This window comes from Tachyglossus aculeatus, unplaced genomic scaffold (genome assembly GCF_015852505.1).
Source record: "Tachyglossus aculeatus isolate mTacAcu1 unplaced genomic scaffold, mTacAcu1.pri scaffold_99_arrow_ctg1, whole genome shotgun sequence".
NCBI classification, from domain to species: domain Eukaryota; kingdom Metazoa; phylum Chordata; class Mammalia; order Monotremata; family Tachyglossidae; genus Tachyglossus; species Tachyglossus aculeatus.
The window spans coordinates 1,417,572-1,440,410 of NW_024045101.1; the positions used below are offsets into that span (position 1 = coordinate 1,417,572).

The 22,839-nt window shown below is 46.9% G+C and overlaps 1 protein-coding gene across 1 annotated transcript; it reads left to right on the plus strand.

Annotated features, from left to right (window-relative positions):
- Window positions 1-10,876: 10,876 nt before the first annotated feature.
- LOC119924414 (olfactory receptor 14A16-like) lies at window positions 10,877-21,497 on the plus strand. Its single transcript, XM_038743232.1, has 5 exons — window positions 10,877-11,297; window positions 11,329-11,426; window positions 20,585-20,669; window positions 21,026-21,319; window positions 21,427-21,497. The coding sequence occupies exons 1-5, from the start codon at window positions 10,877-10,879 to the stop codon at window positions 21,495-21,497; spliced, it is 969 nt and encodes a 322-aa protein (XP_038599160.1).
- Window positions 21,498-22,839: the final 1,342 nt, after the last annotated feature.

Below are 22,839 nucleotides of genomic sequence, written 5' to 3' on the forward strand. Positions count from 1 at the left end.
TCGGTGGACAAGACAAGTAGAGTCAGAGAACAATACTGCCCTTGGGGGAGAGTCCGCCATGGTTAAAATCCGACTTATTTTCAGGTCCTCCACCTCAAAGTAGCAGGATTGACGGATCTAAGACCAACCAATCAGTGAGGAAAAGTAGAAAGCAGCGGAGACCAGAAGACTCCAAACTACAGCAGGTAAGTGAGGTTAACCATCGTCAGTGGTATTTATTGATCGCCTAATGTGTGCGGAGTACTGTACTAAGCGCTTGGGAGAGTACAATGCAACAGAGTTGGTAGACACATTCCCTGCCCACAACGAGCTTACAATCTGGAGGGTAAGAGGATGATGAAGTATAGATTGAAGTAGGGAGAGACAGGAGGATGGGAGATCAGAGAGGAGGCTGATGCAGTAATCCAGTTTGGATAGGATGAGGGATTGAACGAGCAAGGTAGCGGTTTGGATGGAGAGGAAAGGGCAGATCTTGGCGATGTTTGTCGGTGAGCAATGCAGGTTTTGGTGACGGATGTTTGGGGTGAACGAGAGAGTGGAGTCGAGGATGACACCAAGGTTGCACGCTTGTGGGAATGGAAGGATGGTAGTGCCTTTTACAGTGACGGGAACGTCAGGGAGAGGGCAGGGATTGGGAAGGAAGATAAGGAGTTCAGTCTTGGACATATTGAATTTTAGATGGTGAGCAGACATCCAGATAGATATGTTCAGATGGAGCGGCGACGGGAAAGCGGAGCGAGCGAGTTGAGTTGAGTACAGAGGGTGGAATTGAGAGTAGTAATCTGGTCATCAAGATTGGGTAGCGAGGACAGGGAGGCGAGGTGGGGTGTGATGCGCTGAGAAAGATGGATGGGGTCGAGAGAGTGGAGGTATCTTTGGGGTAGTAATATAGATGTACAGGTGGGAGGAGTGTGGGTGAGGAGGCAGATGTGAAGGTTATGATCAGGGAGAGTGATTTCAGAGTTGGTGAGGGTGGAGATAGTGCAGCAGTAGGAGATGATGAGGTCGAGGGTGTGACGACGTTGGTGAGTGGGCGAGGTCGGGTGGAGTAGGAGGTTGACAACGTCAAGGAGCGATAGATGGTGGGCGGCAGAGGAGTCACCAGGGGCATCCATGTGAATGTTGAAGTCTCCGAGGATTAGAATGGGCATGGAAAAGGAGAGAAGGAAGGTGAGAAAGGGGTCAAAATCGTTGAAAAAGTTGGAGGTGGGTCCAGGGGGTCGGTAGATGACGGCTACAAGAATCTGGAGGGGGTGGTAGAGGCGAATAATATGGGCTTCAAAGGAGGGGAAGGAAAGGGAAGGGGGAGGAGGGATAGTGAGAAAGCGACATTGGGAGAACGAAGTCGACACCTCCTCCTTTTCCGATGAGTCTGGGGGAGTGGGAGAAGAAGAGCTTCCGCTGGAGAAAGCAGCAGAAGAGATCGTGTCATCCGGAGTGAGTCATGTTTCGGTTAGGGCGAGGAGGAGGAGAGAGCTGGAAAGGAACAGGTCAAGGATGAAAGGGAGTTTTCCTATAATGGAGCGGGGGATGCAAAGGCCACATGTGGCAGCAGCTGTGGAGGGAGGGGAGGGAGGGTTTTGATTGGAATAAATTGGGGAGGGCTTGGGCGGGGAGAGGGGGAAGTGGGGTGGTGATGAGAGAAGAGAACTGGAATGGGGTGGAGGAGAGGAGGAGGGGAGGGAGGGGGTTGGAAGGGAGGGTTTGAGGGTTGGCGCTGGTACAAAGGATTTCTGGAGACGAGGGGAGGAGAAGGGTGGTGTCGGGGGAAAGGGAGGGAAAGAGCTGGGTGGGAGAGGCGAAGAGGAAGGGGGAGGGGCGTACTAATCTTCCGGGCCGTGCTGAGGATGCCGGCCGCGGAGGGCCGGGCCAACGCCTTCTCCACCTATCTGCCTCACCTCGCCGTCGCCACTCTTTTCTTCACTTCCGGCTCCTCTGCCTACTTGAAGGGAAGATTCGACTCCCCCTCGTTGCTGGAACTGACGCTTTCCATGTTCTGATCTGCGATGCCCCCACTATAAACCCCCTCATTTACAGCCTGAGGAACGGGGACATGAAGGCCGCGATGGAAAAAAATTTAGGGCAGAAACCGCCTCAGGGAACTTTCCTTTAGATTGTCAGCTCCTTGGGAGCAGGTGGGCTGTCGACAGCCGATGCCCTGAAATAAAAATAATAATACTAAATAATTGCGGTATTTCTTAAACACTTACGTGTGCCAAGCACTGTTCAAAGAGCTGGGGTGATACAAGGTAATCAGGTTGTCCCACGTGTAGCTCACAGCCTTAATCCCCATTTTACGGATGAGGTAACTGAGGCACAGAGAAGTTAAGTGGCTTGCCCAATGTTGCACAGCAGACAGGTGGCGGAGTCGGAATTAGAACCCACGTCTTCTGACTCCCAAGCCCATACTCTTTCCGCTAAGCCATACTGCTTCTCATGAAATTCATTCATTCGATCGTATTTATTGAGGGATTACTGTGTGCAGAGCACTGTACTAAGCACTTTGAAAGTAGAATTCGGCAACAAATCGATAAAATCCCTGCCCAACAACGGGCTCACATCAACAGATTGCCAGGGAGACTTGATGAACCTAGGACAAGTTGCTTCATTTTTCCGTGCCTCAGTTACCTAGTCTGTAAAATGCGAATGAAAATGGTGAGCCCCACATGGAACTCACATGGAATGTATACAACCAAACCATCTTGCATTTATCACAGAACTTAGTACAGTTCCTGGCACATCATAAGCGCTTACAGATACATTAAAAATCTATTGCACATTGAAAGTACTTTTTTTACTCTTAAACCATCAGGAAATTATTGAGCAGGGAACCGACGCTGAGATGTCTTCTCTTTTTTCCAGTGGCTTTGGGAGTTCCAACGAGATGTGTAACTTCCGCTACTGTGGGAAGAAACGCAGTCTTGCATGTCTGCAGGCTTCAGAGGGAATCAGGAAGGGAGCGGATTTCTTCATGGGCTGGAAAAACAGCAATCCATCAGTTAATCAATTGTATTTATTGAGCACTTACTGCACTCAACCAATCACATGGAAGAGTACAATATAACAGAGTAGGTAGACATGTTTCCTTCCCACATACAAGAGCCTAGTGGAAATAATATAAGCCTGGGAGTCAGAATCAATCAGTCAGATTCATTGAGTGGTCACAGTGTGCAGAGCACTATAATAAGCGCTTGGGAGAGAACAATATAACAGCAAACACTTTTCCTGCGAGACCTGGGTCATAATTCTGGCTCCACCACTTGACTGCTGGGTGGTCTTGGGGAAATCACTTAACTTATCTGTGCCTCGGTTTCCTCACTTGTAGAACAGGGATTCAATGCCTCTCCTCCCTCCCGTTTAGACTGTGAGCTCCCTGTAGGGGGAGAGGGACGGTGTTTGACTTGATTACCGTGTATCTACCCCAATGTTCAGCATAGTACTTGGCTCAGAGTAAGTGCTTAACAAACACATTTGTTACCTTCCCTGAAATCAAAACCCTTGTTGTCCTAGTCTGTTGCCTACTGATCTTCTTGACCCAGGACCAACATGGTGTAGTGGATAGAGCCCATGCCTGGAAGTCTGAAGGTCATGGATTCTAATCCTGTCTCTGCCACTTGCCGGTTATGTGACCTTGGGCAAGTCACTTCACTTATCTGTGACTTTAGTACCTCATCTATAATGTGGGGATTAAGACTGTGAGCCCCAAATGGAACAGGGACTGTGTCTAACCTGATTTGCTTGGAGCCACCCCAGCACTTAATACAGTGCCTGGCACATAGTAAGCTCGTAACAAACACCATAATAATAATAATAATAATAATTATTATTATTATTATTATTATTATTACTAATCATTAACCTTTTGTTGACCTCCCACATTCATTCATTCATTCGTTCATTCAATCATATTTATTGAGCGCTTACTGTGTGTAAAGCACTGTATTAGGCGCTTAGGAAGCACAAGTCGGCAACATATACAGTCCCTACCCAACACCGGGTTCACAGTATAGAAGGGGGAGACAGACAACAAAACAAAACATATAGACAGGTGTCAAAATCGTCAAAACAAATAGAATTATGGTTATATGCACATCATTAACAAAATAAATAGAATAGTACCTCCTCTTCTACCTCTTGCCACCTCTTGCCAATGGGTCACATATTCTTAGGGGACAGAGGCAGGGATTTTTAAAATATTGTTTATTAGGTGCTTACTATGTGTAAAACACTCTTCTTAGAGCTTGGCTATATGAAGTTCAATTAGGTTGGACACAATCTCATCCCACATGGGGCTAAGTCTAAAACAGAGGGAGAATGGGCAGAATGAAGGGCAGAGAAGGGAAGTGACTTGCCCAAGATCACACAGAAAATAGGTGTCAGAGCTGGGATGAGAATCCAGGTCCTCTGTCTACCAGTCCTGGGCTTGTACCACTAGGCCATCCTGCTTCTCATGATAAAACCTCAGGAAAGGCAATGACTATCAAATTCCCATTGACACGAGTCATTTGGGTCCACCTATTAGGAAACATTTCTAGCCACTCACAGATTTATTTCAAAAGAACGCATTGAGTTAGAGCTGAGATCAAAATTTCAATTGTTTTCAATTTTCAGGATTGAGAACAGACTGAATAAGTGTGCAAATGAACTGCTATCTCTTTGTCATTGAAACTTTAGTCCATTAATAAAATTACCTGTAAATTAGACACATGAAATAATGGAACAGGTTGGTCCTATGAACAATATTATTATTACCACCATCATTAATAATAAGAATAGTAATATTTACTATTTGCCAGCTCTTAGGGTAGTGCTTAACACATAGTAAATCCTTAACAAATACCATTAAAAATATTATCCGGCACTTACTATGTGCTAAGCTCTGGGGTAGATACAAGGTTATGAGATTGGAAACAGTGAGATTGGCTCACACAGGGTTCACAAAATCTATTTTAACCACATTTTACAGATTTAGAAACTGTTGCTCAGTAAGGGAAACTGACTTTCCTAAAGTCACACAATAGACCAGAAACTTGAACAAAGGTCTCCTGAATCTAATGGCCATTAGGCAACATTGTCAATAAATCAATGAATCAATGGTATTTATTGAGTGCTTACTGTGCGCAGAGCACTGAAGTAATTACCTGGGAAAGTCCAATGGAAGAGAATTCCTACTATTCTCAGTCTTATGTTTTTCTGCCCTTTCATTGAGTCTCACCCCTAGTGGGAATTTCCTGGATATTCACCTCGAGAGCTATATTTTTGTTTACCAAATTATGGCATATAATAATCTAATTCGGGCTTACTTACTATAATCAATCAACCATCAGTAATATTTATTGAGCACTTATTGTGTGTAGAGCACTGTACTAAGCACTTGGGAAAGTACAATACAACAGAGATGGTAGACACATTCCTTGCCCACAATGAGCTAAGAATCTTCAGAGGAAGACAGGCATAAAAGTACACTGCGGGAAGGGGAAATAGTAGAGGATTAAGAATATTTACAGTAAGTACTAAGGTGTTGATATCATTATCAATCATTCACTTAATCATAATTATTGAGTGCCTTCTATGTGTAGAGCACTGTACTAAGCACTTGAGAGAGAAAAATAAAACAGAATTGGTAGACATGTTCACTGCCTACCAAGGAGCTCACAGCCTACAGGGGAAAACAGACATCAGTCAATCTATCAGTGGTATTTATTGAGCGCTTACTGTGTGCAGAGCATTGTACTAAACGCTTGGGAGAGTACAATAAAGCAGTTTGTAGACATAATCCCTTCCCACACCACGTTTACAGTCCAAAGGGGGAGACAGACGTTAATCTATCCATAGGTGGTATTTATTGAATTATTACTATATGCAAAGCACTGTACTAAGCTCTTGGGAGAATACAGTATAACAGACAGGTTTTCTGTCCACGAGGAGCTTGCAGTCTGAACGGAAAAGCAGGTATTAATCATAGTGAAGGTGGGAAAGTTGATAAACATTCTGTAGCATAGAGTATCTCATCAATGGATACATACATCTCTGAGTGTTATTCAGGATATGAATCTTAGGATTACTTGGATATGTGCCCCCGAGGGTATTTTAGAGAAGCAGCTGGGCCTAGTGGAAAGACCATGGACCTGAGAGTCAGAGGACCTGGGTTCTAATCCAGGCTCTGCCACGTACTGACAGTGTGACCTTAGGCAACTCACTTAACTTCTCTAAGCCTCAGTTCCCTCAATGCCTGTTCTTCCTCTTATACTGTGAGCCCCATGTGGGAGCTGCTTATCTTGTACCTACCCCAGCACTTACGTCAGTGCTAGGCACATGGTAAGTGTTTAACAAATATCCCAATTATGCTCATTACCTGATTTTTCTGTCCAGATATCTATTATTTTCCTCCGGTGGAGAGCTCTCTGTTTTAGCTGCTACCTTTCCCGCCCTTCTCAAGAACTATACAACAATTTGATTCAAGATGCTAGCCTTTTTCTGAACTCTGGTCTTTTCCCAGAATCTTCCTCACCGCGCCCTTCATGTCTTTGTTCCTCAGGTTGTAGATGAGCGGGTTGAGGGTGGGGGTGACCACGGTGTAGAAGAGGTTCAGAAATTGTCCAAAGCCCCAGTGAAGAAGCTTTTGGGCCAGATGTAGACCACCGTGATGGACTCGTAGAAGAGAGTGACCACCAGGAGGTGGGACCCGCAGGTACCCAGGGCCTTCCTCCAGAACCGAGGCAACGTGATCCTCAGCATGGTCTGGGCGATGGACTCACAGAAGACCATTATCATGCTCAAGGGAAGGAGAATCAGGACCAAAGTGCCCACGAAGAGCTGGATCCCATTGGCCCAGACGTCCACACATGTCAGCTTGAGCATGTGGACATCTCACAGAGGAAGTGGGGAAGTCACCGATGTACACAGCGGGGCAAGCAGAAGATGACGGTGGCCTGAATCGCAGTGTCCCTCGCCCCGCTCAGCCAGGCTAAGCCCACCAGGGCGCAGCAGAGTTGCGGGTGCATGCTAGTGGTGTAGTGAAGGGGTCAGCAGACAGCGGCATAACGGTCCGTGGCCATGACGGCCAGAAGGACTCACTCTGTAGACCCCAGGGCCAGGGTGATGTAGAGCTGGGCCGCACAACCGACCATGACGATGGTCTTGGAGGGCCCCCGGAGGTTCCACAGAAGCTGGTGAAGCAGTGGTCCACGATGGCGAGGTGAGACAGGAAGAAGTACATGGGCATATGGAGACGGAGATCCCATCGGGTCACAAAAACAACGGCGATGTTGCCCACCAGGGTTAGGAGATAGAAGATCAATATAACCATGAAGAGGATCTTCTCTAACTGGGGCTGAGTAGGGAAATCCACCAAGACAAAGTCTTCCCCGGAAGTGTAATTTGGCATCATCCTCGTCCTTGTAGGAAGAGAAACGGAGGAAGGGAGAGAGAGAGGATTAGAGAAAGAGGGAGAGGGGAAGAGAGGAAGGAGCAGGGAAAAATAAGAGAGTGAGGGAGAGAGAAAAGAATGAGGGTGGCAAGGAGACAGAGAGGATAATAGAAAAAGGTAGTGGGAAAGGCAAAGGGAAAAGGAGGGAAAAGTGAGAGAGAGGGAGTGAGGGAAAGAGAGAGGAAGAGAAAAAGTAAGAGAGAGAGAGTGAGGGAAAGAGATTGCATGGGAGGAAAAAGTGAGAGGGAAAGAGAGAAAGAGGAAAGTAAGTGAGTAAGAGAAAGTGCGAAGAGAGAAAAAGCCTGAGGGAAAAGTGAGGGAAAGAGAACGAGGGAGAGAAAAGGCAGAGAGAGGGGGAAAGGATCATGAGGGGGAGAAAAACCAAGAGATCAAGGGAGAGTGAAAGGGAGAGACAAAGATAGAAGGAGCAAACGGAGGGAAAAGGGAGCAAGAGTGAGAGGAAGAGAAAAATAAGAAAGAGTGAGTAAAAGCATAAAAGAGAGAAAAAGCAAGAGAGAGTGAGAGGGGGAGAAAAGCAAGAGGGAGTGAGAGAAATCATAAGGGAGAGAAGAGAGAGAAAAATGGGAAAGAGTGAGAGGGAGAGAAAAAGCGGGAGAGAGAGGGAGGGTGAAAACTGTGAGAGAGCAAGAGAGAGAAAAACAAGAGAGGGTGAAAGCAAGGGAATAGAGAGGGAGAGGGAAAGAAAAATTAGGAGTTGGTGAATGGAAGAGGGAGATAAAAGTGCAAGAATGAGAGGGAGAGTAAAACGAGAGGGTGAGAGTGATAGAGAGAAAAATAGCCAGCGGACGAGAGAAAAAATGAGAGCGAGCATGAGGAAAAGAGAGGAAAGGAGGAAAACATATGAAGGAGTGAAAGGGAGAGAGAAACAGGAGAGAGCAAATGAGAAATAGAACCAGAGAAAAGCAAGTTAGCAGTAGTAGTAGTAATAATAATAATAACAATAATAATAATGGCATTTGTTAAGCGCTTACTATGTGTCCAACGCTGTTCTAAGGGCTGGGGTAGATACAATTTAATAAAGTTGTCCCACGTGGGACTCACAGTCTTGATCCTCGTTTTACAAATGAAGTAACTGAGTCACAGAGACGTTACGTGACTTGCCAAAGGGCACCCAGCAATAGAATTGATCGAGCAACCTAGGCAATTTCAATGACATTCTGATGTGGTAGAAATGGAATTTATTTCACTCTTAATTTGTGCAAAGCACTGTACTAAGATCTGGGAGTGAAAAATATTAGGTGCTTGGCCCCCAAGAAGCTCCGATTCTAAGATGATGATAATAATAATAATGATATCCAAGACTGAGCTCCTTATCTTCCCTCCCAAACCCTGTCCTCTCCCTTAGTATCCCGTCACTATGGATGGCAGTACCATCCTTCCCGTCTCACAAGCCCGCAACCGTGGTGTCACCCTTGACTCAGCTCTCTCATTCAACACACACATCCAGTCCATTACGAAAACCGGCCGGTCTCGCCTTCACAACATCGCCAAGATCCGCCCTTTCCTATCCATCCAAACCGCTACCTTACTGGTTCAATCTCTCATCCTATCCCGACTGGATTACTGCGTCGGCCTCCTTTCTGATCTCCCATCCTCCTCCATCTCCCCCTCCAGCCTATTCTTCACTCTGATGCCCAGATTATCTTCCTACAAAAACGCTCTGAGCGTGTAACTCCCCTCCTCAAGAATCTCCAGTGTTTGCCTGTCAACTTACGAATCAAGCAAAAACTCTCACTCTCAGCTTCAAAGCTCTCCATCACCTCCACCACTGCTACCACACCTCGTTTCTCTCCTTCTATAGCACAGCCCGCACACTCTGCTCCTCTGCCTCTAACCACCTCACTGTGCCTCGTTCTCGCCTGTCCCGCCGTCGATTCCTGGCCCACGTTCTACCTCAGGCCTGGAATGCCCTCCCTTCTCACATCCGCGAAGCTAGCTCTCTTCCCCTCTTCAAAGCCCTACTGAAAGCTCACCTTCTTCAGGATGCCTTCCTTGACTGAGCCCCGCCTTTTTCCCTGCTCCTCTTGCCCTCCCCATCGCCCCGACTCTCTCGCTCTGCTCTAATCCATTCCTCAGTAAATACGATCGAATGAATGAATGAATTCTCAACCTGCCCACCATCCTGCCGTGGCCTGTGATATGGTGCCTTATACGGTATTTATTTATTTATTTATTTATATTAATGTCTGTCTCCCCCTCAAGACTGGAAACTCATTGTGAGCAGAGGACGTGTCTGCTAATTCTGTTGTATCATAATCTCCCAGGCATTTAGTACAATGGTCTGCAAATAGACAATAAAGGCATTGATCGATTGACTGATGGATTGATTGTGAGAAACAGCGTCGCTTATTGGAAAGAGTGTGGGCTTGGGAGGCCGAGGTTGTGGGTTCTAATCCCGGTTCTGCCACTTATCAGCTATGTGACTTTGGGCAAATCATTTAACTTCTCTGTCCCTCAATTACCTCATCTGTAAAATGGGGATTAGGACTGTGAGCCCCACGTGGGATAACCTGATTATTTATATCACCCCCAGTGCTTTGAACAGTGCTTGGCTTATAGTAAGCGCTTAACAAATACTATTATTATTATTATTATTATTATTATTATTATTATTATTATTATCATTATCATTATTATTATTATTGTATGCGGAGGTACTGAAAACTGGAGGAGCTTGGGTTCAGCTGTAGTTGCAGTTTTCCTCGTTTTGGAGAAAACTTAAAGTTACTGGGATTTTTCCAGGACAGCATTTCACAATAGTCAATCCATTAATCACTCAATAGTATTTATTGAATATCTTTCATTTTTTTGCAGCCACGCCCTTTGCAGAGGGGAGCAGAAGAGAAAATGTCAAGGAGGAAAGAGTAGGAATTAATCCTCATTTTACAGTTGAGGTAACTGGGGCCCAGAGAAGTGAAGCGACTTTCCCAAGGTCACACAGCAGACTCATGGCAGAACATGGATTAAAGCCCAGGTCTTCTGACTCGCAGGCTTGGGCTCTACCCACTAGACCACACTGCCTGGATGACTTAATATTTTCACCTCCTTCCATTACGCAGGACCCTATTTCCCCACAAAGAAGAAATGACCAAGCTCATGGCAGTGAGGAAATTCCTCCTGCTGGGTTTCTCGGAGATCCGGTAGCTGCAGCTGGTCCAGGCCGCGCTGTTCGTCCTGGTCTACCTGGCGGCCCTGACGGGGAATCTCCTCATCGTCGCCGTCACTTCCCTCGACCACCACCTCCACACCCCCATGTACTTCGTCCTCAGGAATTTGTCCATCCTGGACCTCTGCTGCATCTCCGTTCCAGTCCCCAAATCCTTCCACAACTCCATGACCGACCACAGATAAATTTATGTCCCGGGTTGCAACTCTCAAGTCTTAGTAATCACCCTTAGGGGTGTCGAATTTGCCCTGCTCTCGGTGATGTCCTGTGACCGCTACGCCATCATCTGCCGCCCCCTCCGCTACTTGGTCATCATGGACCGAAGGGCCTCTGGGAAGATGACCGCCGCCTCGTGGTTCAGCAAGGGGCTGAACGGAGGCATCCATTCCACCGTGAATTTCTCCCTTCTCTTCCGTGACACCAACGTCATCCATCAGTTCTTATGCGACATCCCTTCCCTCATCTGGCTCGCCTACTCCAAACGCTACAGTGATGAGATCGACGTTATGGGCCTCAGCGTGTTTCTGGGCCTCGGTTGTTTCGTCTCCATTGTCGTCTTGTACGTGTGCATCTTCCGGACCATGCTGAGTATGCCGGCCGAAGAGAGCTGTGCCAAAACCTTCTCCACCTGCCTGCCCCATTTCGTCGTCCTCACCGTCTTCCTCTCCACAGGCGTGTTCGGTTATCTCTTCACACTCTTCCTCGGTGTTAGACCTGCTTCTGTCCGTTCTCTACGCCGTCGTGCCACCCACCCTGAATCCCCTCATTTACAGCGTGAGGAACCAGGACCTGAAGGCCGCCCTGGGGAACGTACTGAGGTGGAAATTTTTCACATAGAATTGAATGCCTCTAGTCTGTTCAGAAGTGGAAGATCAGCATTGACTCTATCCACAAATCAGCGGTATTTATTGAGTGCGTACTATATGTAAAGCACCATACTAGGTGTTGATCCATTGAAGGACAGAGATATGTGCAATCTGAAGATTTTGGCACCTAAATGTTCAATTAATTATATTCATTGAGAGATTTCATTTTTTAAATGATATTTGTTAAACGCTTACTATGTGCCTCCCTTCTAGACTGTGAGCCCGTTGTTGGGTAGGGACCGTCTCTATATGTTGCCAACTTATCCTTCCCAAGAGCTTAGTACAGTGCTCTGCACACAGTAAGCTCTCAATAAATACGATTGAATGAATGAAAGAATGAATGAATGCCAGGCTCTGCACTAAGCACTAGGGTAAATACAAACTACTCAGGTTGGACACAGTTCAGTGTCCCACATAGGGCTCACAGGCTTAATCTTCATTTCACAGATGAGGTAACTGAGACATGGAGAAGTTAAGTGTCTTGTCCAAATTCTCACAGCAGACAAATTGCAGAGCCAGAATTATTATTGCTATTGCATGTTGTTAACTGCTATCTGTGATGTCATCATCTTCTTGTTTTATTACTGCTATTGCATGTTGTTAACTGCTCGCTCACACTCCACTTGTTCTTCCCCTTTGCCTTCAAACATGCCCACGTCTCCCCATCCTAAAAAGCCCTCTCTTGAACCCGCTGTCCCTTCTGGTTATCGCCCTATCTCTCTTCTACCCTTCCTTTCCAAACCCCTAGAACGAGTCGTTAACACTCGCTGCCTCGAAGTCCTCGACACCAAATGTCTCCTTGACCCCCTCTAATCTAGGTTCTGTCACCTACACTCCAGCAAAACTGCCCTTTCAATGGTCACAAATGACTTCCTTGCTGATCTCACCATGAACCATCAATTCCCCTGCTGCCATCTGCACTTCCCAGTCCTCGCCTTCCCCCTTCCCTCTCCCACCCAGCTATTTCCCTCCCTTTTCCCAGCCCCAAGCCCTCCTCCCCACCCCTCCACAGAATCACTCTGTACGAGCGCCAACCTTCAACCCCTCCCTTCCAACCCCTCCTTCCCCTCTTCCCCGCCCCCACCCCATCCCAGTTCTCCTTTCTCATCGCCACCCCTCTTCCCCTCTCCATGCCCAGGCCCTCGCCATCTCATTCCCATCCAAACCCTCCCCACCCCTCGCACCCTTCCCCTTCCTCCCCTCTCTCCACAGCTGCTGTTAGGTGTGGCCTATGGAACCCCCGCTCCATTATAGGTAAGCTCTCATTCATCCTTGACCTGTTCCTTTCCTGCTCTCTCTTCTTCCTCGCCCTTACCAAAACTTGGCTCACCCCGAGTGACACGGTTTGTAGTGCTGCTCTCTCATTCATTCATTCATTCATTCAATCGCATTTATTAAGTGCTTACTGTGTGCAGAGCACTGTATTAAGCTCTTGGGAGGTACTAGTCGGAAACATATAAAGTCGGTCCCTACCCAATAACGGGCTCACATAATACAAGGGGGAGACAGAGGAGGCCTCTTCTTCTCCCACTCCCCCAGACTCACCGGAAAAGGAGGAGGTGTCGGCTTCTTTCTCGCACCACCATGTCGCTTTCGCACTATCCCTTTTCCCCTTTCCCTTTCCTTCCCCTCCTTTGAAGCCCATATTATTCGCCTCTACCGCCCCCTCCAGATTCCTCTCATTAACTCTGAAATCCCTCTCTCTTATCATAACCTTCTCACCTGCCTCCTCACTCACACACCTCCCTCTGTAAATTTATATTACTACCCCACAGAAACCTTCGCTCTCTCGACTCCATCCATCTCTCTCAGCGCATCACACTCCACCTCACCTCCCTACCGTCTCTACCAACTCTCGATGACCAGATTACTGCATTCAACTCCACCCTCTGTACTCAACTCAACTCGCTTATCCCCTTTCCCTCCATCGCCCGAATACCACTCACCCACAGCCTTGGATCACGGCCACTGTCTGCCTCCTTCGCTCTAATGCTCGAGCTGCTGAAAGCTGCTGGCGAAAGTCTAAACACCAGGTCAACCTTGTTCACTTTAAATCTATCCTCTCCTGCCTTAACTCTGCCCTCTTCTCTTTCAGGAAAAAAATATTTTTCCTCCCTTATTGACACCCATGCCCATCACCCCCGTCAGCTGTTCCGGACATTTAACTTCCTCCTCAGGCCCCCTGTTCCTCCCACTCCTCCATCCCTCAGCCTCAGTGATCTGGCCTCCTACTTCATTACGCCATCAGGTCTGAGCTACCCAAAGTCACCCCTCTTCCTTCTCCACCCCCTCCCTGCTCTCAAAACTCACCGTTATTGTCCCATTCTTCCCAGTAGTATCTTCAGATGTTATGCCCTCCCTCCTCTCAAGTGCCACACCATCCACCTGTGCTTCGGTCCCCCTCGTCCCCCCTCCATCCCCCCCCCCGTCTTACCTCCTTCCCTTCCCCACAGCACCTGCATATATGTATATATGTTTGTACATATTTATTACTCTATTTATTTATTTATTTTACTTGTACGTATCTATTCTATTTATTTTATTTTGGTAATATGTTTGGTTTTGTTCTCTGCCTCCCCCTTCTAGACTGTGAGCCCACTGTTGGGTAGGGACTGTCTCTATATGTTGCCAACTTGAACTTCGCAAGCTCTTAGTACAGTGCTCTACACACAGTAAGCGTTCAATAAATACGATTGATTGATTGATTGATTGATTGATTACCTCTCATCTTATGGAAACTCCCGCTCCTTCCCTACCCCCCCCCCGCCTTAACTTCCATCTTCAACCGCTCACTCTCCACTTGTTCTTCCCCTCTGCCTTCAAATATGCCCACGTCTCCCCATCCTAAAAACCCTCTCTTAACCCCGTTGCCCATTCTAGTTATCGCCCTATCTCCCTCCTACCCTTCCTTCCCAAACCCCTAGAATGAGTCGTTTACACTCGCTGCCTCGAAGTCCTCGACGCCAACTGTCTCCTTGACCCCCTCCAATCTGGCTTCTGTCCCCTACACTCCACCAAAGCTACTCTCTCAATTGTCACCAATGACCTCCTTCTTGCCAAATCCAATGGCCCCTACTCTATCCTAATCCTCCTCGACCTCTCAGCTGCTTTCGACACTGTGGACCACCCCCTTCTCCTAAACACGCTATCCAAACATGGTTTCACAGATTTCGCCCTCTCCAGGCTTTACTCTTATCTCTCTGGCCGTTCATTCTCTATCTCCGTCGGGGTCTCCTCCTCCCCCTCCCATTCCCTAATTGTAGGGGTTCTTCAAGTATCAGTTCTTGGTCCCCTTCTGTTCTCTGTCTATACTCACTCCCACAATAAACTCATTCGCTCGCACGGCTTCAACTGTCTTCTCTACGCTGATTACACCCAAATCTACATCTCCACCCCTGCTCTCTATCCCTCTTTCCAGGCTCGTATCTCCTCCTGCCTTCAGGACATCTCCACCTGGATGTATGCCCGCCATCTAAAACTTAACATGTCCTTGACTGAACTCCTTATCTTCTTTCCTAAACCCTGTCCTCTCCCTGACTTTCCCGTCACTGTAAATGGAGCTACCATCCTTCCCGTCTCACAAGCCCGCAACCTTGGTGTCATCCTGGACTCTGCTCTCTCATTCACCCCACACATCCAATCCGTCACCAAAACCTGCCGGTCTCACCTCCACAACAACGCCAACATCCGCCCTTTCCTCTCCATCCAAACCGCTACCTTGCTGTTTCAATCTCTTATTCTATCCCACCTGGATTACTGCATCACCCTCCTTTCTGATCTCCCATACTCCCGTCTCTCCCTGCTTCAGTCAATACCTCCCTCTGCTGCCCGGATTATCTTTGTACAGAAAGGCTCAGGGCATGTTATTCCCCTCCTCAAAGTTCTACAATGGTTTCCCGTCAACGTACGAATCAAGCAAAAACTCCTCACTCTAGGCTTCAAGGCTCCCCATCACCACGCCACCTCTTACCTCACTTCCCGTCTCTCCTTCTACAGCCCATCCCGCACCCTCTACTCCTCTGCCGCTAATCTCCTCACCGTGTCTCATTCTGGCCTGTCCCGCTGTTGACCCCTGGTCCACGCCCTTCCTCTCATCTGGAATGCCCTTCCTCCACACATCCGCCAAACTAGCTCTCTTCCAACCTTCATAGCCCTACTGAGAACTCACCTCCTCCATGAGGCCTTGCCTTTTCCTCTCCTCCTTCCCTCCCTATCGCCCCCTTCCCTCCCTCTGGCCGACCCCTTTCCCCTCCCCACAGCAATTGTATATATTTGTACATATTCATTACTCTACTTATTTTACTTCTACATATTTGCTACTCCATTTATTTTATTAATGTTGTGCATATAGCTATAATTTTATTTTTTCTGATGGTTTTGACACCTACCTACTTGTTTTGTTTTGTTGTCTGTCTCCCCCGTCTAGACTGTGAGCCTGTTGTTGGGTAAGGACCATATCTACATACTGCCAACTTGTACTTACCAAGCGCTTAGTACAATGCTCTGCACACAGTAAGCTCTCAATACATACGACTGAATGAATGAATGAATGAACCCTTATCCTCTGCCATATTTATTGAGTGCTTACTATGTGTCAAGCACAGTACTAAAAATAATACCCTCCTGCTAGATTAAGATAGATAGGGGTAGACGGGTAATGTAGTTATCACCTGTATTGTAATTTCTTCTCCTATGCGCTTAGTACAGTGCTCTGCACACAGTAAGTACTTAATTAATGCCATTAATTTACTACTAATAATAATAATGATGATTACATTTATTTAGCGCTTACTATGTGCAAAACACTGTACGAAGCGCAGGAGGTTTACAAGGTGATCAGGGTGTCCCACGTGGGGCTCACAGTGTTAATCCCCATTTTACAGATGAGGTAACTAAGGCACAGAGAAAGTAAGTGACTTGCCCGAAGTCACACAGCTGACAAGTGTCAGAGCCGGGATTTGAACCCATGACCTCTGACTTCAAAGCCCATGCTCTTTCCACTGAGCAACGCTACTTCTCTAATTCAAGTAGTACAATTTGTGCCTCGATCTTGTCTATCTCATTGCCAACCCTTCGTCCATATCTTGCCTCTGGCCTAGAACACCTTCCCCCTTCATGTCTGACAGACCACAACTCTCCCCATCTTCAAAACCTGATTAAAATCCCATCTCCTCTACTGCTTGTTCTCCCTTCTTTGTCGTCTATGCGCTTGGATCTGTGACTTTTGGGCATTTGATATTCCTTTACACTGTGTTGAACACTGAACTAAAACCCAGCCCACACACTCACTCCTTTAACGCCAACCTTCCCACTGTACCTCGGTCTCGTCTAACACTCAGGAGACCTCTCACCCATGTCCTGCTTCTGGCCTGGAACACCCTCCCTCCTCAGATCCAACGGACAGTAACCCTGACTTCCTTCAAAGCCGTATTGAAGGGACATTTCCTCCAAGAGGGCTTCCCTTACTAAGCCTTCATTTCCTTTTCCCCAGATCCCATTTGTCTTGCCCTGATTTGCTCCCTTAACTCCCCTCTCCCATAGCCCCACAGCTCCTATGTCCATATCTAGAATTTATTTATTTATATCATTGTCTGTCTTCCTCTCTAGGCTGTAAGCTTTTTGTGGGCAGTGAATGTGGGTGTTATTCACAGGAGAAGCACCAAAGCATAGCGGATAGAACACAGGCCTGGGAGTCATGGGTTCTGATCCCGCTCTAACACTTGTCTGCTCTGCGATCTTGTACAAGTCCCTTATCTGCTCTGGGCCTCAGTTACCTCATCTGTAAAATGGGAATTGAGACTGTGAACCCCAGGTCGGACAAGGGACTGAGCCCAACCCAATTTGTTTGTATCCACTACAGTGTCACGCTTAACAAATACCCTAATTATTACTATTATCATATTGAACTCTACCAAGCTCTGCATACTATAAGTGCTCAATAAATATGATTGACTGACTGAATAACTAAATGCTTGGGAGAGTACAGTTGAAGAAACGGAGGTACAGAGAGGCTAATTAACTTGCCCAAGGTTATAGAGGGCAAGAAGCCGAACTAGGCTTCCCAATCCAGTGCCCTTCCCAGTAGACTGCCCCGATAAGACCCTCATTTCCCACCCCATAATATGCAGAGTCCAGAAGGACTAATTAGAGCTGGTAATGTCCCCCTCTTCCCCCATGCCAACGCTTCCCAGGTCTCTGCGGCTCTGGGGACTACCCAAGGTAGTCAGCTTGGGCAGGTCACTTCATGTCTCGGAGTCTTAGTTCCCTGATCTTTAAACGGGGATTAAAATGTGACCCCCGTGTGGGACGTGGACAGTGTCCAACCTAATTATTTTGTATCTACCGCAGCATTTAGTACAGTGCCTGGCATATAGTGAGCGCCTGACAAAGACCGTAAAATAAAAAAAGGACAGCACAGTCACTGTCGCAATCGTTTCATCCTCCTCACGCATCTCAACAGTCTGGGGAATTTGGAACCGGGGGAGATCTGAGATCTGATGTCACCCCTTCCCTTCTCCGGTTTCCACTGCGGTGTCCTCTGGGGCCACAGAGGCATGCATTCTGGGCTCACTCCGGGGATGCAAACCGCCTCGCCCCTGACGGCTTCTGGGTAACAGAATCCCAAATTTCCCCGCTGTGCCTTGAGGCCCCCAAACAACCATGCGCACTTACGGATTGTCCTTCTTTGATCAGCCACCTATTCAAATGGAGGCCAGAGCCTTGCAGAATTTACCCAGCAGAACAAGTGAGTCCAGAAAACTGCACCCACCTCTTATCATTGATCACTCTAATGATTTATGGAGCTTTTAATGTGTGCACAGAACTCTACTAAGCATTTGGGAGAGTAATAATAATAATAATTATGATATTTGTTAAGCTCTTACTATGTGACAATTACTGTTCTACAATTTAACAGAGTTGGTAGACGTGTCCCCTGCCCAGAGTGTGCTTATAGTCTAGAGGGGGAGACAGACATAAACATAAATAAATCATATCTGTATGCTATTTCTGAATTATAATTTATTATACAATATAATACAATATAATGTACTATAATATAACACATCTGAGGATATAATACACTTTATTCGCCCCTCCCTCAGCCCCACAGCATTTATGTACATAGATGTAATTTGTGTGTTTATACCAATGTCTGTCTCCCCCTCTGGACTCTAACTAAGCTCCTTTTGGGAAGGGCATGTGTTTACCAACTCTGTTACACTGTACCCTCCTCAAGCACTTAATATAGTGCTCTGCATACACTAAATACTCAATAAGCATGAATGATTGATTGGTTGGAATGTACGTAAGTGCCTACTAAATGGCATTTAATAATAGAAATTGATAATGATTCCATCACTAGATTGTAAGATTCTTTAGGGAAGAGATCATGTCAACCTGTTTTACAGTACTCTCCCAAGGGCTTAGTACAGTTCTCTGCACACATTAAGCACTCAAGTACCACTGAATGATATTGTTAGGCTATGCTACGTGCTTCTTTACAGTTTCTCCCAGGCTGTACGGAGGCAAGTGAAGAAATCCAGACCCCCCTAACCCTAGAGTAATTGTATTCCTCTATCATGTCCTTGAAAATGTACCAGCCTCGGTTTTCAGCACTAGTATTGAAATTAAAAATCCGGGCCACATATTGGGAAACCAGACCATGCGGTCTGAGACATCACTCCAGAACATGGTGATGCACATAATAACTAAATAGATAGATTTTTTTCTCGTATGTCCTCATGATACACTTCTGTCACATCATGTTATATAACAGGTGTGATCTTGTGGACACACAAAGACAGGGTGGTCGCTAATGCATGTCAGTCAAAAAACGTGCCTTAGTGGAAAGAGCATGGGCTTGGGAGTCAGAGGACATGGTTTCTAATCCCAGCTCTACCACTTGTCTGCTATGAGACCTTGGGCAAGCCATCTAACTTCTCTGAGCCTCAGTTACCTCATCTGTAAAATGGGGATTAAAACTGTTAGCCCCCCGTGGGACAACCTGATTACCTTGTCTCTATCCCAGTGCTTAGAACAGTGCTCAGCACATGGTAAGCACTTAAAAATGCTATTATTATTATTATTATTATTATTGAGCGCTTACTAAGCTTGGGAGAGTACAATACAACAGAGTTGGTAGATACAATCAAAGCAATCAATGATATTTATTGAGTGCTTGTCTTTTGCAGAACACCGTACTAAGTGCTTGGGAGAATCCAGTACAACCGAGCTGGTAGACACATTCCCTGCCCACAAGAAGCTCCAAGTCTAGAACGCAGAGAGAGTAATTAAAATGAATTATGTCAATGTACATAAGTGCTGTGGAGCTTAAGGTGAGGTGATATAAATCCAAGTGCATAGGTGACATAGAAGAGAGAGAGAAAATCAGGAAAAGAGGGCTTATTTGGGGAATGTCTCTTGGAGGAGATGTGACTTTACTAATGTGAGTAAGTTGATGCTAGAGTGGGAAGGATGGCCTGCAATAACAGTAATAATAATAATTATTGTTATTATTATGGTATTTGTTAAGAGCTTACTATGTGCTGAGCACTGGTCTAAGCGCTGAGGTAGATACAACGTTATCAGGTTGTTCCACTTGGGGCTCACAATATTAACCCCCATTTTACATATGAGGTAATTGAGGCCCATTGACGTTGTGACACAGCTGATAAGTGGTGGAGCCAGGATTAGAACAAAAAACCTCTGACTCCCAAACCCAGGTGGTGAGGTAATGTCAGGAATTGTCTAGTACCTCAGAAGGTAAGTACCTTCTGAGGTAAGAAGAGAAGAATAAATAATTTGTTAGTTCCTACGAAGACCTGGATATTACTTGGAAAACTAATATCATAATAAAATAATAAAAACCATTTTACTTCTCATTTCCCATTGCCCTCTCATCCTATCAGGATGGATAAAACCATCTTCCAGAAGGAAATAGCCAATTTCACGGAGTTTTCTGAATTCCTTCTGCTAGGTTTCTCAGAGGTCCGGGAGCTGCAGCTGGTCCATGCCGTGCTGTTCCTCCTGGTCTACCTGACGGGGAATCTCCTCATCGTTGCCGTCACCGCCCTCGAACGGCGCTTCCACGCCCGCATTTAGTTCTTCCTCAGGAACCTGTCCGTCCTCGTCCTTTGCCTCATCTCCATTACCCTCCCCCAGTCCAACCACAACTCCCTGACCAACCGTAGAGAAATCTCCCTAGGCTGTGCTTTCCAAGTGTTTGCGTTCATACTCTGTGCCTCTGCAGAGACTCCCTTGCTCACGGCGATGTCCTTCAAACGCTAAGCGGCCATCTGCCTCCCCCTGCGCTATGGGGTCATCATGGATGATGGGGCCTGGATGATGGGGCCTGTGGGACAATGGCGGCTGCCTCGTGGCTCTTTGGCGAATTGAGCGCCATGACGCACACCATCGCCACCTTCTCCGTCCCTGTTTGGATGTCCAACTTTCTCCCCCAGTTCTTTTTTGACATCCCTCAGCTCATAGGCCTTGTGGGGTGCAGTGAAAATCTCCAGGAATTTGTGACATAAACCGTCTCAGTTGGCCTCACCTTCAGTTATTTCCTCGCCATCGTTGTCTCGTACGTGTGCATCTCCCGGACCGTGCTGAGGATGTTGGCTGGCGAGGGTCGGGCCACAGCCTTCACCACCTGCTTGCCCCACCTCGCTGTCGTGACTTTTTTCTTAGCAAATAGTGCCTTCGCCTACCTTAAGCCTGTGTCAGAATCCCCCTCGGCCCTGGACCTGCTGGTGTACGTGTTCTACACCGAGGTGTCCCCCGTCCTGAACCCCGTCATCTACAGCCTGAGGAACCGGGACATGAAGGCTACCCTCAGTAGAATGATAGCGGGGAAATGCCTCTAAAATGGCACGGTAGAACATCGTTTTCCATGAGGTCATGAGTCCTTCTAGACCGAATAACGCCGGATCCCCACCCCTTAGCATCGGTCCCACGGAAGTCACTGGTGATGTCGGAGTCTCCTGCGGATAAAGATGGCTGGTCTGGTTACTGAGACCTCAGGATCAAGGTCCTCCATGCCTGAATTGATTATAACACCAGCCGTCTACAGATAGTGGTGGCTGTGGAGATTGGCTATTTGTCTGTAGTATCTGTAAAGTGCTTATTACCAATCAATCAATCGGACTTATTGAGCACTTACTGTGTGTAGAGCACTGTACCAGGCGCTTGGGAGAATACAGTCAACAATAAATGGACATTCGCTGCCCACAACAAGTTTACCGTCTAGAGGGGGAGGCAGACATTACTATAAATAAATTACAATATGAACATAAGTGCAGGGGCGTGAGAGCGGGTGAATAAAGGGTGCAAATCCTAGTGCAAGGACAACACAGAAAGGAGTAGAAGAAGAGAAAATGGGGGCTTAATCAGAGAAGGGCTCCTGAGGAGAGGTGCTCCTAATACATCTCTAAAGGTGGAGAGAGTGAGAGCTCAGAGGAGGGTCGTATAACTAGTCAGTTTGTCAGAGTCTCGTTCGTTATCGGAATGTCTCTACATCATAAATTCACTGTGAGTGGTGACTATGTCTGTTTATTGTTGTATTCTACGTCCCCAAGTGCTTACTACAGTGCTTCGCACGTGTCAAAGACGATTAAGTGCGTTTGTGACCATGGACATTCTCGTGGGTTAGGGAGGAAACATTAGTGGAGCAGACTTAGCCCTGCTGAACGTCGAGGGGATAATGTCATCTCTGGATTCCAGAGTCTTCCAGGTAACGAGTCCAGGTAACGGGCTAGTCCTCCCGGGGGAGCCCTCTCCCCCCCGCCCCACTCAGAACAGTGACTACTGTCTCTGAGGAGCCTGGAGCACTAGTTTTAAGCCAGACTCTTTCCCGTCACTGCCACAAACCAGCATGAGGAGACGAGGATCCCCAACCCTGATCCGCCTCGGTGAGTCAAAGTCAACCGCTCAACTCATCCATCGTAGGTATTGAACACTTACTGGTTGCAGAGCACTGTACTGAGCAGTTGGGAGAGCTCTGTACTGATGCAATTGAGTTGATAGACAGGATCTGTGCCCACACAGAGCTTACAACTAACTGTGTGCAGAGCGCTGTACTAAGTGCTTGGGAGAGTCCAGTACAACAGAGTGGGGATACATAAGGTCAGCCTTCAGGAACCTTACAGTCTAGTCTGAAAAATAGATATTAAAATGAATTGCAGATAGCGGAAGCATCAGAGTATAAGAATGTGTCATTATGTGAGATGCAGCTGAAAAGTACCATGGCCTAGGGGAAAGACCAGAGGCATGGAAGTCAGAGGATATAGGATCTAATCCCAGCTCCACCACTTATTTGCTTTGTGACCTTGCACAAGTCACTTCCCTTCTCTCTACCT

Coding starts and splice junctions, on each gene's coding strand:
- LOC119924414 (XM_038743232.1), top strand. CDS start 10,877: ATGTCCTGTGACCGCTACGCCATCATCTGCCGCCCCCTCCGCTACTTG. Junction 11,427..20,584: donor TGAAGGCCGCCCTGGGGAAC/GTACTGAGGTGG, acceptor GCCCGCATTTAG/TTCTTCCTCAGGAACCTGTC. Junction 20,670..21,025: donor CCACAACTCCCTGACCAACC/GTAGAGAAATCT, acceptor AAACCGTCTCAG/TTGGCCTCACCTTCAGTTAT.